Below are 15,927 nucleotides of genomic sequence, written 5' to 3'. Positions count from 1 at the left end.
CGCTCCGCGCTGCCCGCCGGGGGCGGCCGCGGGCCGGGCAGGAAGCGGCGCCCCCCCCCTCCCTCCCGCCCGCCCGCAGCGCCGGGGCCGCCCGCCCCGCCGGGCCCCGCTACCTGCGGCGGCACCGCCCGCCCCCCCCCCCCCCCCCCCGGGCCGGGCCCCAGCGGCGGTGCGCGCTGCCCGCCCCGACGGGGCGCACGGCCCGGCCCGGCCGCGCACCCCGGCAGCGCCCACCGCCGCCGGGCCGGGCCGCCCGCCTCTGCCCGGGCTCCGGCAGTAACCTGATAATTCCCCGGCAAAAGCCCCAGCAGCCGCTCCGCCATGAAGTAATTGTCGGGCCGTAACGTGAGCTGATGGAGGCTGGGGATGGATACTCGCCGTTATTGATTTTGACAGCTAAATTGTTAACCGAGAGGGAAATCAGATGAAAGCCATTTTAGAATAAATACGAGACGTTAGGTTTAAACATTGAGGTTGTAAGAAAGCCCAAGAAAACCCTAGGAAATTCAGCCTAAGGCCTGCCAGCAGATCCTCCCCTCCATCCCCGGCCTCCGCGGAGCGACCCACGGGGAAGACGGAGCGGCGGGAGGAGCACAGACAAGTGCTGAGGAGCAACGCTGGAAAAGAACAATTTAAACCACTCGCCCAAACGAACAGGGTCTGAACGAGCCGCTAGCGCTCCGGAAAAGCACGTAGGAGTTGTCACGGACGGAGCCCCGAAAGCCGTCTGCCCCCTGCACAGCCCTGGCCAGAACAAGGCAAAAAGGTTTCTGTTTGCACCCAAGAACGATGCCGGGTTGTAACGGCCACCGCACACCGCAAAGCGACACTGGTGGCTTTTTGTACGCTCAGAAAAGCCAGGCGGCACGGGCCGGCAAAGCCTGCTCTGACTCGGGGGCAGGGGAACGCCAGCCCAGGCGCAGCCTTGCCCCGGCCCCGCCATCAAACCTTCCCCCCGGGCCGGCGAGCCGCTTGCTATCGCTACCCCGAAGGCAGGGAGATGGCCGAGCCCCGTCGGGCGCCTGCCTACCTCAGGGTGGCCCAGGGACAAACACACCCGCGCCCCGCTCGGGGAGGGCGAACCGGCCCGCTGGCCACGTACTAGCACCGACTGCGTCCCGGCTCTTGCCCCACTCCCGCCCGAGCCGGCGCGCGAGGAGCTGCGAGCAGGCTGCATCTCCGCGCGCAGCAGCAGAAACCTCCGATGTTGGGGCAGGTATTTCATCCGCGCCCATGATGAAAAGCACAATTTGTATTTGTCCTAGGGGAGTGAGTCTCACCATAAGCACAAAGATTGTTCACAGACTGAGAAAAACAAGCGAACCGTGGACACCACGACCGCTGTCCTCGGCGTCCCCACCTTGCCTTCCCTGGAAACAGCGGTACAGGAGAAACCCCTGACGGGACAGGAGCACCGAGCCAGGGCAAGGAGCAGCCACCAGCCTGGCCCTCGCGAGAGCGAGAGCCGAGGGCAAAGCCCGGGTCTCCCTCACCCAACCAGCCTGCAAACCTCCATACTTACAGCTCCTGAGCACGCCACGTCCTCCACGAAAGGTGTAGGGACGCGATGTTTCCAGGTGCTTTTCAAAGACATTTTATGATGGTCGATACGTAAAGCCCCAGTGCCGACGCTCATGAAGAGCATTACCGAGTATTTACCTCCTCCCAGATCCAGGGTTAGAAACTCCTTGGTTTTGCTACGCTCACGCCAGCCCGCTGCCGAAGGGGCGCGGGGCCTTCCAGACCACAGCGCTCCTGGGAAGCGCGAGCGGCACGACCGCCTGCCAGGCTGGCGGCAACGGGAATGACGGACACAAACACGGACCTGCAATAAGCCTCCCCCAGGTCTGAGTCTGGCCAAAAGATACACAAGGCACTTCTGTTAGCGACTGCGGCAGTGCAAAAGACTACCGCTATTGTACGCAGATTTGTATCAGCGGACCTCGGCTCAGGCCGAGCGTTTACCACCCCTCACGTCCGGCTCATCACCCTCACTTTCCTGGAGGAAAAAAATGCATTTTAAATATTTATTTAGAGCTGTAAGAATGTCAACAAATTGTATTTAAATACAAATAAATATCAAAGTATGTTTCTGAAGGGAACACAACCATGCACCTGACCTGAATTTAGTTATTTTTAAAATTCCTATTGAAAATAGGAATGAGTTTTAAATAATGCCGATATAAATCCCGAAGAATACAAATGTTAGACCACATAAGAAGAACAAAACACAAGCTGTTCATAGAGGAATGTAAATGGGTGTAATTGTCATTCGCAGGGATACAAACTCCAAAGAACACAACTTTTCTCTTTAGTCAGGTATCCAAAGAAAATGAGAAAGTAAATATTCAACAGCAAGAGACCTACTTTTTAAACAATTCAGGCTTTTAACAATCCATCCGTCATGCACACATACAGATTGATTCTAGATACTCCGTTCGGAAGCAGGAAGCGTGCTCGGCCCTGTAAGACAGGCGTACCGCTTCAGGAACACAAACCCTACTTTGCTAGACAAGAGAGCTACATCTGCGTAGAGGAACCAGGGGCTGCTTCAATGTTATATTCTCCTCTTCTCCGAGACCGTTGTTCATCGGTTTGGTGAAGCAGCTCGAGAGGGACTGGCGAGGTGAAGATTCACCACTGAAAGGACTCAAGCGATAAACGGGACATCGGCAAAAATCAAAACAATATCCGCTGTACCCGAGTGCACGTTCTCCAACACCCCTGTCGCGCGCACCGTCCTCAGTGCTATGCACGCAAAGGAGAACACGCTGCCAGACAACGGTCTTTCCCCAGACCTTTCAATTTTGCGGAGCACATTTAGGGAGGAGAACATGCTGAATATCTGATGATTTAAGCAAAATGCTATCCATTAGACTTGTAAATTTAACACCTTCTACAGATAATCCTCAAGCATACAGTAGCATCATTTCACCCAAAACACTTGTGCCACTCAAATTACACCAACAGACATAATCAACCATCTTTACCAGCCAGCAAAAAACAGAAGTCAGACTGGTTGGTGGGCAAATGCTGAGGTCATGTGCCTGACAGATGTCTTTGAGGCAGCAATGTTATTCTCACGCTGTCACATCTGGTTTATGAAGAACTACCACTAAAGGGGATTACTGAATGGGAACACTAGATATGCCACTGCTGCACTCAGAAGCTTACAGCACAGAACGGACCTCAGTGGTGTGTACATTTACTAATTCCACCACAGAGGCACATACCTACAACCTCAATGAAAATATCTGTGTTGTGTCATGACCAACTTGATCTTAAAGCAAGCAAATCAAAAGGCAAAACTAATTTGCTTCGGTGCATATAAATATTGCAAAAGTACAGTTGCTAGAATTGTTGCAAAATCTATTTTAAATGAGTTGTATTGAGATGAAAAAAGAGCTTTCCATGGTAACTACAGAATGTCACTCGTAACCAAGTCCTTTCCCTCCACTAAAAAAAAAAAACACAAAAACAACAACACACACAAAGTGGAATACTCTTTGTTTAAAAACACTTTAAGAAGTAATCAGTTAAACACAACATTTTTGGATGTGCTTTACTCCATACACTGGTTACTGTTTCTAGTCTCGCTATTGAACGCACACTAACAAAAATTGTCTGGGTTGTCTGGGTGTTCATTCCAGGCTTTGAATGGAACCTACTTTTCTGGTCAGCGTTCAGCTGTGAAGCTACACTGGCAATAAGGAGTATTCAGCAGGCCACCTAAGGTGTTATAAAACACTGTGCCGTATTCAGTGATGTTGTGCCCAGGTGGCAGTATCCTTCTCACTATACAAAGTACAAAAGCATTGGAAGATTCCAGGTATATAAAGCAGTGTTTCTTGCTACCATTATCCACTCATAAGCATCATCTTCTAGATTTCCAGGCAGCTCTGGAATAAGGAGTAGTCCTTTTCTTTTCTGGTGGTTTGAAGTAAGAATAAACAGGCGTTGCTGGAAATTCTGCATCTGGATTTTCTGCCATCATTTTCAGCTTGGCTTCAATGGCCTTTATTTTTGCACTGACACTGGAAAGGAAAAGCAGAAGAGAAATTGAGCTTGCTCCTAGTTTCCTAAACAGAGTACAGCAATCCAGAGGGGTTTTTTTGACATCTGAATACTCAGGTACACCAGGAGGGGCTAGGCAGCCCATGTCACTACCTTCATGAGCAGCGTAAAGGTGGGAAGCAGGAATCTACCGCTTAAGGCCCACACTATTTCACTTGAAACCTCAGCATGGATTTGCCTAGGAAAGGTCCTCCAAGATCTATCACAGCACCACAAAATAACGGTCCTTGCACCTACTCAGCACTTTCTTGAGGACTCTGAGCCAGATGAGTACACTAAAAGGCTTCCTACTTCATGAAAAGTGATGTAATTTAAGGAGGTCTGAGCATGTGCAGCAGAGCGCAGCTCAGACGAGGCTGCTGGAAAGAGCAGAGAAATGAAAGCCAGACTTCCTCCAAGCTGCAAGATCGCTTGGGATGGGAAAACCCCAGACTCTAATTAGGTCAGGAAGAAACATTATTTCAACATTACCAGAGTTTATCCCAAAGGGAGAAGCTATCCTAGGTTACACCCCAAATTCCTTGGACTTTTGTTATTAACAATCCTCTAATGGGCATGGACCGAGGAACATTCCCTTCTCCAGTACAGATTCTCATAACATCCATCCTCACTGAAACAACTCCTTTGTGCCAGTGACAGAGCTAACAACATATAGGACTCAAGTCTCTCCGTTCGTTACTTTATACTGTCAGTACCGCTTCTGAATTTCAAGCTCATTTTATCCACAGGCAAATTAATTATCCCCGGTCCTGCTTCCTTATAGCATTCCACTGACAGAACGCAGAGAAAATTCACATACCCTTTCAACCAACCAGGGATATGTGGTTTAGGTAAACAAAGGGGTTGGGAAATTCAGCCAAATCCCACACAGAACAAGATCTTCTGGCCTTAACGCTGGCAAGACGCTTTTAGTTTAATATGAAGTATTACTGTGAATTTGTCTTAAAGTTTTACCATTATGAAAGAAATCCTCACTCAAGCATTTTGCTTAATCAAATTAGTACAGTGAAATACCACATTACAGATTTCTGCTTAATCTGGGATGTTCAAGAGAATTATCTACCCTTCCCATAACAAAGTGTGAATCTCAATCTCTTTTATAATCCAGCATTCCTGTTAAGAACTGGCTAGTAATTTTCTGACTCAGTGCTTTCAGATAGATGAGGAGAAGACACATTTTCCTAACTCAGGATATTTTAAAGCTCTAGATCTCATGGGAGGCAGGGATGTGTTTTTAGACACGTGCTGAGATTACTGCCTCCCTAGTCGGTCTGTCGCAATGCTTCTGCCACAACTGCTGGGAACCAACAGAGGCAGAACCCCTTAGTGAAATTCCTATGAAGCAGCATGCAGCCGCATTCCGGCCGAATGAGCTGCAGCGTTACACGTTCCCAGTTCCTCATCTTACCTCTTTTCCTCCATAACGCCTCCATAGTTTCTCATATCAGAAAACATGTATGAATTCTCAAGAGCGTCCCACATTAAACAAGTTACTTAGCAGCATGCTGCCCTTTTAAAGTGGCAGTAAAGGTGGTTTTAGATTTTTAGCACACAGATAACGCCAGCTCTAGATCTTACAGAAATACAAGAAGTTTGTCCCCTGCCACCCCCACCATTTGGTCACGCTTCACCTGCCCAGTCTCCTACCTTAGGTTAGATTGGGGTGGGTCCGTGCTGGAAGATGGCTCCAGACTGATTGGAAGAATCTTCTCGTTTTTATTATGATCATATCTCTGCAAATAAGAGACCAAGTATTAAAGCAAAGCAGAATTACAATCAAATAAACATTTGCCCGCAGACGCGCTTTAAACTTGGATTAACGTCGCCTCAGATTTTGTGAAGTTTTTGCTACGAAAGATTTTGGTAGCCATGCACTAAAATAAATCCTAACCGTGATGTTTGTTCAGCGTCAACATGGAACGTAGACTCTGATCCTGCATACTTACACACATCGTACTACAGATCCTTAAGCCTTACCCTGTGTTATGGCTTCCTATTCCCCTCTCTATAAGGCATAAAGCAAAGATGTTAAAATTTAAGGCAATTACTCTACTGCATTGCTATACCCTTCACACAGACATTGTGCAGAGTCAGAAGGTAACCCAACTACACAACTGAACAGAATTGTGCAGTGCTGGAAAAAAAAAAAAAAAGCATTCAAGAGCAGTTAGGAACCATCCCCTTTCTGTAGAAAGCAGCTTGTGAGTCTGTCTTCTCTGCGGGCAACGGGCCTCCTGAACTATTCGCAATGTTCTGCTTCCTTGTTTCGCTTGGCACAAGAACAGGTTTGTTTTTCAGCAGAGCTGCTCAAATTGACAGCGTCTGGTAAGCCTTGGCTGCTCATCTTAAAACTACTTAAGCACGGCACTGGTATTGTCTAAAATAAACACTTGCTACAATAAGCCAGTTTTGCATGGTTAAATCTTTCCATTCACACATTAGAAAATGCCATGCAAACTGAACTGCTTGTTTTTGCACGTTCTTTGCCATACTCTGGACTGCTAAGCAGCGGGCTACCCTGCCGAACTCCCAGCTGAGCAGACGCTCGCTCCTCTGGCTGAAGCTCCTTTTATGGCCTGATCATTCTTCAGGCATCCGGAAGCACGTGGCACTCTAATAGTTACAGAACTCAAGAAAATGGAGACTGGATTTACACAAGTTTGGATGTGCTGACAAGAGCCTGGAGCCCTTGAAGCCAATAATTAAAACAGCATGGTCTGCTTTAACAAAGGTACCCGTTTCTTTAGCATTCAAAACAAATACAGCAGTACACTAGGCAAGAGAAAGGGTAGAAAGCTGCATGTAGGATGATCAATACAAGTTAAAAACAAACTACCCAAAGGCAAATAGTAGTAAGCAGCTCCTCCTGCAATCCAGTTCTCTGCAAAGAAAATTTTTGAAAATAAGTTTCTTTACCAAGCACCAGATAGTAAATATCTGTAGGAGAAATAAGATAAGAATTCAAAGAAATTAAAACATGAGATGGTACTGCTTAAATTAACATAAAAAACTTGATGGTTTATGCAATAAAGCAAATAATAAAAACATTTATTTTAGACATGAAATATCTATTTTGAAAGTCACACACACACACACACACACACACAGAGTATTTGAAAGTCACAAGTAATTAGAGCTGCTGCAACGTAAGTGCTTTCAGAAGTGAAACAAAGTACTCAGTAACTGGGAACTTCAATGCATCTCCTATCCACAAAGGGGGCAATATCAGAATCACAGATTGTTAATACTATTTCCATGAGACTTGTTCCCTAGAACAGACTGAAAATTATCTTGCCAGACTAAGACAGCATTGATAAGAATTGTTCCTTGATATTAACATATTTTTAATTTCACACTTTAAAGAATACAACAAGTTTACCTTGACTTGTGCATGCGCCCACCGCACCACCAATTTCTTGGAAAGGGCCAGCTTCCCATTGAGACATTGGATCGCCTTTTCAGCTTCCTGCACAGGAAGACAGTTCAATAAACAAAAACTAAGTCTTCAGTCAAATCTGTTCGAAAGTGAAAGACCCTTTTTTCTTTGTAAGTCAGTCTCGTGAAAGTACAGTTAACTGACAGCACTGACAGTTTACCACATTCTATTCCAATTCAGGAATCTCTCTGGAAGACTCCAACGTCCACCTGAGTAACTGGACTTTTTATAAACTAACCATGTAGACTCTTTCACTTGTTGCGAGGAGGAAACGGGGAAGGAGTTCTGAAAGGACCAAACGCAGAGAGCACTGGAACAGCGTTCCAGAGGAGATTTCTGCTGCAGGAGTCTCTCTAGAAAATGCTGCGATTCATTACCATGATTACATGTCTCATTAACACCCAGCTGTAGTTACTCCAGATCCTGCTAACACACACTGGGGACATTATCTACTTAGTCCTGATCTAGACTCAGCAGTGGAATCTCAGTTTTGGCACGCTCCCCTATTCACAGCAGTTACGTTGCACTACTCTTCCAGCTTGGTACGAGTAATAGTTCCAGTACAGCTTCTAGAGCAGCAAGGGAATGACACTGCACTGTGCCAGGGCTCTGCCTACAACCCCGTCTTCAATTCCCCAGCAGAAGGTGAAGGCACGCAACCAAGGGGGGTCTCCAAATACACTGTTCTTCATAACTCGCAAACAACTTAGCAGAATTATGACAAAAGAAGTCCAGCTCTGATGCTACAGATCAGCACGACTTCAAGCTCTGATTTGTAGCAAGAGTTAACGTCCCCAAAACGGGCAGCCAGGGTCAGTTTGCTTCAGGATCCTGCAGATTTATCATGCTGTGCATCCGGTAGCATCCCATCGGTTGGTGTTTGTGTGCTCATGGAGCCAATCAGCTCCCTAACAAAACGGGGCTAAGAACTGGCCTTTTTTAATAGCATCAGAAAACAGGATTCAGGAAAAGACAGCACAGGATAGAGGAAATCACTATTGCTACTTCCAGATGCTGTCTCAGAGTGGGGCTGACAGAGTAGGGCTGTTTGTATAGACAAAATATTTCAGTCATCCCTTCCTGTTTTATCTTTAAATTGACATAAATAAGTCAGGGAAAGAAGCAGCCAGACATATAAATCAGAATTTTAGATTAAAAGCAACATACCTGTTTGGTTTCAAAGTTCACAAAACAGTAACCCCTCGGCTGCCCCTCCAGAGCACCAGACTTGTGAAAGAGAAAGTCAAATTGCTTTACTTTGCCAAACTTCTGAAGGAGTTTGAGAAGGTGGTATCTGAAGAGGAGAGAAGGCATTTAGGGCACCTTTCACTACTTCGGAAGCAAGTAGGTTGAGAGGAGAACACCCACCACATTTCACATTCAGTCACATAAGAAGTTTTCTGTCATACATACGTTTTCAGACACCTGCAGAGCTGCGTGCTCTCTAGAGCAGCCCTTCAGCATCCACAGCTCTGAGCTGCCCCGAATCAGTGACTGCTCTAAAACCTCAAGGCACAGAGCTTTCCTCCCAGTAGTGCCAGCTGAAGGGCACAGAAGAGAAGATCTATTAATAGCTGGCTTTTGGATAATTATGCAATGCCTCCCCAGGGGCTTGGGAGGACTTTGCCTCTTGCCTTTCTCAATTGCACCTACTTCCAACCTTCAACGTTCCCCTTCTCTAGCCCTGATGCGGCTGCTGGAAGCTCTGTCTCCTCTCCCTGCACAAGAAGCCATAGCCCATAGCCTGCAGGACCCTACTTCCCTCACGATCCTTGCTGTTGCTGCTGCCTTCCCTCTCCCCGTACAAGCACGGCTAGTCCCATCCCTTCTGTGCTGAGCAGCGTCAGCATGCTGACAAGGACGTGGCCAGATGTCACACACAAATGCAGACGCTCTCCCACTGGCTTGGCAAAGCTGGGGAAGCAGAAAGATGCAAAAAAAGCAGAACAAATTGCAACCAGGAAGTGACAGTAGGTCAGGCAGAAAAGGCATCAGACAGGCCTCCGCACCCTCCTGGCAAAAATCTAACAGTGCTTCTGGCTCAGGCAGCACTTCAGTGACATGCCCACAAAAGTCAGACGTTTATTTAGCCAGTTATCTTCCCGCCATCCAGTGAGGAGTGTATCAATTCTAATGAAATTGGGGAAAGCCAAAGTGAATTTGTCTTAGTATATAGTGCACTGAGCAACATAAAATAAGGAGCACATTTGTTGTGCAGGCCACATCTAATTCTGGAAGTTTTGTACAGTTTTTCTGGTACCCTGGATCAAAACGTTTAACAACACTAGTTGACCTAGAAGGAAAGTTCTGTCAACACCCGTCAATATTTCACTGGTTGACCCCATCCCTAGAGTTGAAGTATTGTCTAAGGGTTTAAAAAGGCATCTTCGGACTCTTGACTTCTTCTCCTGATTAGCTGTGCAGCTTTAGCAAGCCACTTATCCTCTCAGCTCGATTTCCAGCTTGCAGAATGAGATGAGCACTCAGAGCTTTGAAAGCTCCGCAGGATTACTGGAAGTGCACACAGACCACCACACACTGGGGGGGGGGGGGGGGGAGTGTCTGTCCAAAAATGAAGGATTGGTAGTGTCCCAAGACATGCAAAGCATCAAGGAACTTTAGTGATGGTCCAGATGGGAAGGGCAGTCAACATTTTTCCCTAATAAAGCCTGGTAGGATATTTGAAACGGGCTACAGCTCTTTGTTAAGCTTCAGGAGGCAGGCAAGAAAGTTCCAGGAATGTGAGTCATCTCACAGGATGGGTCATGGTGGACATTCAGGATATGCACTTTTAAAGAGGTGAAGGTGCAGCAGGCGTTCAGACTAGCAAAGCAGAATGGCCAAGTTATTGCCCAGGGGAATAAACACACTGTAATTGATTATGGAAGGCTTCCTATATCCTTCAGGACGGAGATAAAGGACCAAAGTGTTACCATATTCCAAGAGTCCTACGAACCCTCAATCCCTGTTCACAAGGCAAGAGACAGGAATACAAGAGAGGAGGAAAGGAAGCCAGTCACGCTGTAAGCCAACTTCCACCACTGCTCCTCAAACTACCTACAAGACACAGACACAGACGTGCATGTAAAAACACCAGCTTCGGACCTGTGCGATGTATATATTATACATACAAAGTCCTACATGTTGAACTTTCAGAGCCTCCAAAATACGTTAAGTGCACCTCAGATTTGTTTCTAAAAAGATACTGCTATCAAAAGCAACTTGCAATTTCAGCAGTAGGAAAATAAAGCCCTTAACACTAGAATGTTGTTCTTCCCTTGTGGCAGTTAGAGTCAATGGAAGGGCAATGATGATTCTCATTATATTTTGTTTAGCAATAACAACAACAAAAAAATCTGCAGCTACCCTGCCAAAAGGAACACTTTGTTTTTCTTCTGAGAACCTCTGCATTCAAATAATAACATTGATTTTACTTTCTTGGCAGAAAAGTGATAGTCATTCCTTTAAAATAAATTTCATTTAAAAAATCTAGAAGCAATCCATGCAGAGTCTAGACTATTTAGAATCTTTAGATTCTAGATGATGCAAATATTTTTTAAACCACGCAAACAGTTTCTACAACTGCAAGCCACCTACTCTACGTGGAATAGCTTAGAACTGAAGTCTCGTATACATATCAGGCTCCAATTAGGGTTTGTTATCGTTAACACAGTGGCGGCATTAACAGTAATTCAGCAAGTAGTTCTCCAAGCAAAGAGGGCTTCAGAATTGAAGGGAAATCTATCATGGAAAACCTGAAGCTTCTTAAAAAAAAAAAAAAAAAAAAAAGGTGCGAACATGTGTAAAAAGCTTTACTATGGCAACGATTTGGGTTATCCAGAGCTTGGGAGTTATTCGCACAGATGTGACTCCACAGATCACTGCAGCCAATCTCAATTTCCACTTCCTGTCATCTGATGTGAATGCAAGACAAACCAGCAGCTCCCCCGTTTCCTTTTCCTCCAGCCTTCCTCCTGGCACCCTGAGTGCTATTCAAACACAGGCAATGCTTCCTCTGAACAATGCTATCCCAAGGATACCAAAAAGGTACTGGGCCACATGCTAAACCTATTATTATTAAGAATTTTGCCCCACTGGGAGCCAGGAGGAGTCTGTAACAACAAGTTATGCACACATTGTTTTCTAGGTGAGACTCATCAAGATGGGATCCTAGACAAGTGGCAGAACAGCCAAGGAAGGTGAACATGTACTGTTTTATACCTGGGGGAAATGAACAGTCATTCAAAGGCTACTGAAAACTAGTTCATAGATATGCAACTGTACAGCGCTGAACATGCAACATTTTTTGGACAGATAAATGTTTAAAAAAACCTCAAAGGCTTTGCAAACAAGTATCTGCACAGCAGGCAGCTCTACTCAGCTTACAAGGTGGGAGATGGATGTAACACAAGTCAGGAACTTGATCATCAGCCAGGATCATTAGCCAGGACTACTGAGAAGTGCCACTGTGGCACGGTGCATCTCCTACCCCACTGCACAGTTGGGCGACAAATGCTGCACCAGGCAACAACGTTCATGGCGACAGCGAGGGCAATCCACAGCTTCCTCAGTCAGCGATATCAAACCCGGGACCCGACTACCCGCTGCCCTCCTCACGCACAGCTGAGTCCCCAAAGCAGGGATCGTGCAGCACCGGAAGCGCCTGGAGAACGTGTCCTATGTCAGGAGCAGCTGCTCAGTCACACAGTGCCAGCTTGCCTCCTTCCAGCTGCTAGGAATACATTCAGCTGAGGCCTAATACTATTCTTTTTCCATAAGCAAAACAATCCTACAAGGATGCTTTAAAAAAAAAAAAAAAAAAAAAAAAAGGTCATCCAAGTAAACATTGCCAGTAAGGGAGGAGGAAGGACCAGAAAACCTGTCATACTGAATATGTAGGATATGTCAGCATTTGAGATCCTTTGAGACTCCTGCTTGAGTCACAGTTACTTAATATGTGCAATAACCTCCTGTAAGCCATCAACTTGCAGGCTGTAATTTGTGGGCAGCCCTACATTTATAAATTCCGAGTACTACAGTTTGTGCTCAAATGTATATGTTACGTATTAACTTCCTAGTGCTTGATTGCAGCTATAGGTTGCTCTCTAAATGGAAGTCTTGGATTAATTCAAGACTTTCTGAATGTATTTCTGCTTGAGAAAGTCACAACCAGTTATTAACCCTGCTAACAACTCAATCAACTTTACTCACTCTTAAACAAAGCTAACATAGAAATTGTAGGGGCAATGCTTTAAAAACAGATAAAAGCAGCAAATGAAGAAACAGCTGTTTAGTTTTCAGGGTTTTTTGTTTTATTTTTTGTGGTTTTTTTGTCATCATGATATTAGTATGCTCAACTGGGATAATTCGGTATACTCAACTGGGATAATTCAGATGAGTAAGTATGAGCAGAGATGCAAGTCCCTAAGAAAAAAATAAGGGTGAGGCTGATTTATAGAAATTTACTTATCTGACATAGAAACGCGCTTTTTTTTTTTTTTTGTCTACACTGGGAAGGTGTTGAAAGGAAATTTCCTTTCTTTTATCTTTGTAAGGAAAGAGATTACAATATAGTTTGCAGGAGAAAATTAGGCGTTTTTAAAGGCAAAATCAAAAACAGGACACACTGATCTTAAGCCAGAATAATAAAGCCTAAAACAAGTAACAGGTACAGACAATCAGTAGCAGGCAAGTTTTAAACACTTGTTAGCAGGGAAACGTTCTAGATTTTATGACACTGGCGAATGAAGCCCTCAAAACAGTCCCTCACCCCTTCCCTACAGACACGACGCTGCTCTGGACAGACCGTCTCTAACGGTGAGGGTACAAGGGCAGTGGTACCTGACGCCCAGACTGCTGAATTCCTGTGACTACAATCGGTTATTTGAAAAGCAACGGCCTGACCACACAAGTAGTGTACTGAAACCTGCAAAACATGTTTCATCCAGGCTGTGAACACATTTTTGCCATATAAAGCATATACATCTAGTCATCTAGACTAGATTCAAAGGAATGACCTAGACTGAAAAGGTCTTTTAAAAATGAAATTAAAGATCTTCCCGGGAAGCAAAAGATCTAATCCATTTACGAGCATCCACTATTCCTCCCTTCACACTAACCCAGTTTCCTGAATCTTTAAGGACTCAGCAAACAACGCTTCCAAGATGTCCTATATCTAATTCTACGTGGTCAGTGAATGTGGACAAACCAGAATAACATAGCTGTGGGATAAAAATGGTAATTAATGCAGAAATCACCCAAAGCTGAATGGCTGAAAAGCACAATACATTAATGATTCCATTTAGAGGCTATTAGAAAACTGCTCTGTTAAGATGAACCGCATTTAGAATAAAAACCTAGCACCTGCACACACACAAAAAGAAGCACGAGGAAAAAGTATTCCATGACAGGCACATACAATAGTTAATCAAAAATGCTTGTTTCTTAGAAGTGTAAAACCCCAAATTGTTTTTTTATAAGATCTAGTTATGCTCTGCACACTATCCAAATATTGGACAGCAATTCATGTTTCCTGGATAGTTTGTCTGTTCAAATATTTTATTATGTTTGCTCAGAAGACAATTATTTAGCGTCTGGGGAAACACACGAAACGCATACACACCCATCTGCTTTATGTCCTTACCCACCACGGGGAGCTAGCGACACCGCGCCCTGCCTAGCTCCCGTTCAGGTACTTCAGTTAGGACCTCTCTATTCAACCAACGTCCCACTGCTGGCGCGAGTGAAACAACAAAACAAGCCTCTCAGTCATCCCGAAAGCGCCAGGCAGGTCTAAAATGCTAGAGTGGCGCTGTTTTAGAAGATAACAGAGATGCTTTTTGCCCTTGGGCTTCCAGCCCGGGGGAGGATCCGGTTAGGCGAGTGCCCCCGCGTTGCACGGGGCCCCGGACGCCCCCCGCTTCAGGCCCTTCTCCCCGTCCGCCCGCAGGTGCGGAGGGGGTGTGGAGGGGGTCCGTGCTCAGAGCGGGCCCAGCGGGCTCCCCCAACCCGGTGTGGGGCACCTTCCTGTGCTGCAAATGACGGGTGCCCCACGGAGGGGATGTGGCGTGCTGGGTGGTGGCGGGGGGGACAGAACGGCGGGGGCCGGGGGGGGGCCAGGATCAGGCTGAGGGACAGTGGGCGGGGGGGGGATGGCTTGCCCAGGGCTGCTGGGGAGGGGGCACCAGGCGGTGCTGAGGCAGAGGGAGGGAATGGGGGGGGGGCGGGCGATGGGGCCCTGACGGGGGGGGGTCCCGATGGGGGGAGGAGGGATCCTGACGGAGGTGCTGGGGGGGGGGAGGATGGAATTTGATGGGGGTCCTGGGGGGGTGCCGGGGGGGGGCGGATCCTGACGGGTGTCCTGGGGGGGGGGGGAGCAGAGACCCTGACGGGGGTGCCGGGGAGGGGGGTCGGGATCTTGACGGGGGCCCTCGGGGGGGTCCCCGGGGGGGGGGGTCGGGATCGTGATGGGGGTCCCCGGGGGGGGGGTCGGGATCGTGATGGGGGTCCCGGGTGGGGGGGTCGGGATCCTGACGGGGGTCCCCGGGGGGGGAGTCGGGATCCTGACGGGGGTCCCCGGGGGGGGGAGTCGGGATCCTGACGGGGGTCCCCGGGGGAGGTCCCCGGGGGGGGGGGTCGGGATCCTGACGGGGGTCCCCGGGGGAGGTCCCCGGGGGGGGGGGTCGGGATCCTGACGGGGGTCCCCGGGGGAGGTCCCCGGGGGGGGGGGTCGGGATCCTGACCGGGGTCCCCGGGGGAGGTCCCCGGGGGGGGGGTCGGGATCCTGACGGGGGTCCCCGGGGGGGGGGGGTCGGGATCCTGACCGGGGTCCCCGGGGGAGGTCCCCGGGGGGGGGGTCGGGATCCTGACGGGGGCCCCCGGGGGGGTGACTCACTCGGTGATCTTGGGGTCGAGGTTGCCGATCCAGAGGCGGTGCCCGTCCTGCAGGGCGCCCTCGGAGAGGATGGAGGCGTTCTCCAGCGGCAGCGTCTGGCGCCCCGGCTCCATGGCTCTGCGGAGGGCGGCGGTGAGAGGGGGCCGGAGACCAGACCGGACCGGACCGGACCGGACCGGACCGAACCGAGCCGAACCGAACCGGACCGGGGGGGGGGGCGCACTCACCATGACACCCGCGGGCCCGCGCAGGCCGCGGCCGCTCCCTCCCGGCGCAGGCCTCGCCCCGCCCCGGCGCGCCGCTCTGACGTCACGGCGCGGCCCGATGCCGTCGGCCGAGCGCGCGGGGGCTGCGCCACGGGTGAGCGAGGCGGCGGGCGCCGACCCTCTCCGCCTCCCCCCCTTCCCTTCTCCTCCCGCCGCCACTCCCGGCCCCGCTGGCCACCGGGGCAGCCCGCCCCTCCGCAGGGTACCGGGGGCGGCGGGGGGCGGGGGGGGTGGGGCCTGCGGGGGGCGCGGAGCAG

The 15,927-nt window shown here is 48.7% G+C and overlaps 2 protein-coding genes across 7 annotated transcripts in view; one reads left to right on the top strand and one right to left on the bottom strand.

The window, feature by feature from the left end:
• Positions 1–2,238: 2,238 nt before the first annotated feature.
• Positions 2,239–15,745, bottom strand: RBM18 (RNA binding motif protein 18). Of its 2 annotated transcripts, XM_068915253.1 has the most exons (7): positions 15,632–15,745; positions 15,405–15,521; positions 8,678–8,804; positions 7,454–7,540; positions 6,911–6,955; positions 5,722–5,807; positions 2,239–4,034 (listed from the first exon to the last, which is right to left on the bottom strand). In XM_068915253.1, exons 2-7 carry the CDS (start codon positions 15,515–15,517, stop codon positions 3,875–3,877), a joined length of 618 nt encoding a protein of 205 aa, XP_068771354.1. In that variant the 5' UTR covers positions 15,518–15,521; positions 15,632–15,745; the 3' UTR covers positions 2,239–3,874. The 2 variants fall into 2 exon arrangements, with proteins under 2 accessions (XP_068771354.1, XP_068771355.1); XM_068915254.1 differs by lacking the exon at positions 6,911–6,955.
• MRRF (mitochondrial ribosome recycling factor) overlaps positions 15,697–15,927 on the top strand; it is a 15,606-nt gene continuing 15,375 nt past the window's right edge. For 2 of the 5 annotated variants that reach the window (XR_011135659.1, XM_068915249.1), the window contains exon 1: positions 15,697–15,764. The gene's annotated coding sequence lies outside the window, so the exon portion shown is untranslated. The remainder of the gene's footprint in view (positions 15,765–15,927) is intronic. The other 3 variants (XM_068915250.1, XM_068915252.1, XM_068915251.1) reach the window with 2 other exon arrangements.

This window comes from Struthio camelus, chromosome 20, assembly GCF_040807025.1.
Source record: "Struthio camelus isolate bStrCam1 chromosome 20, bStrCam1.hap1, whole genome shotgun sequence".
In the NCBI taxonomy this organism is placed as follows: domain Eukaryota; kingdom Metazoa; phylum Chordata; class Aves; order Struthioniformes; family Struthionidae; genus Struthio; species Struthio camelus.
Note: the sequence above shows the minus strand (reverse complement) of the source record. Positions and strands in the feature narration are given on the sequence as shown.

Bases quoted from the DNA above. Each gene is read 5' to 3' on its own strand.
- RBM18 (XM_068915253.1), bottom strand. From the start codon at position 15,517: ATGGAGCCGGGGCGCCAGACGCTGCCGCTGGAGAACGCCTCCATCCTC. The intron at 7,541-8,677 runs GTATGTTGCTTT...CTTCCTGTGCAG, and splicing joins TGAACTTTGAAACCAAACAG to GAAGCTGAAAAGGCGATCCA. The intron at 6,956-7,453 runs GTAAACTTGTTG...TTTTCTTTGCAG, and splicing joins GGGCGCATGCACAAGTCAAG to AGAACTGGATTGCAGGAGGA.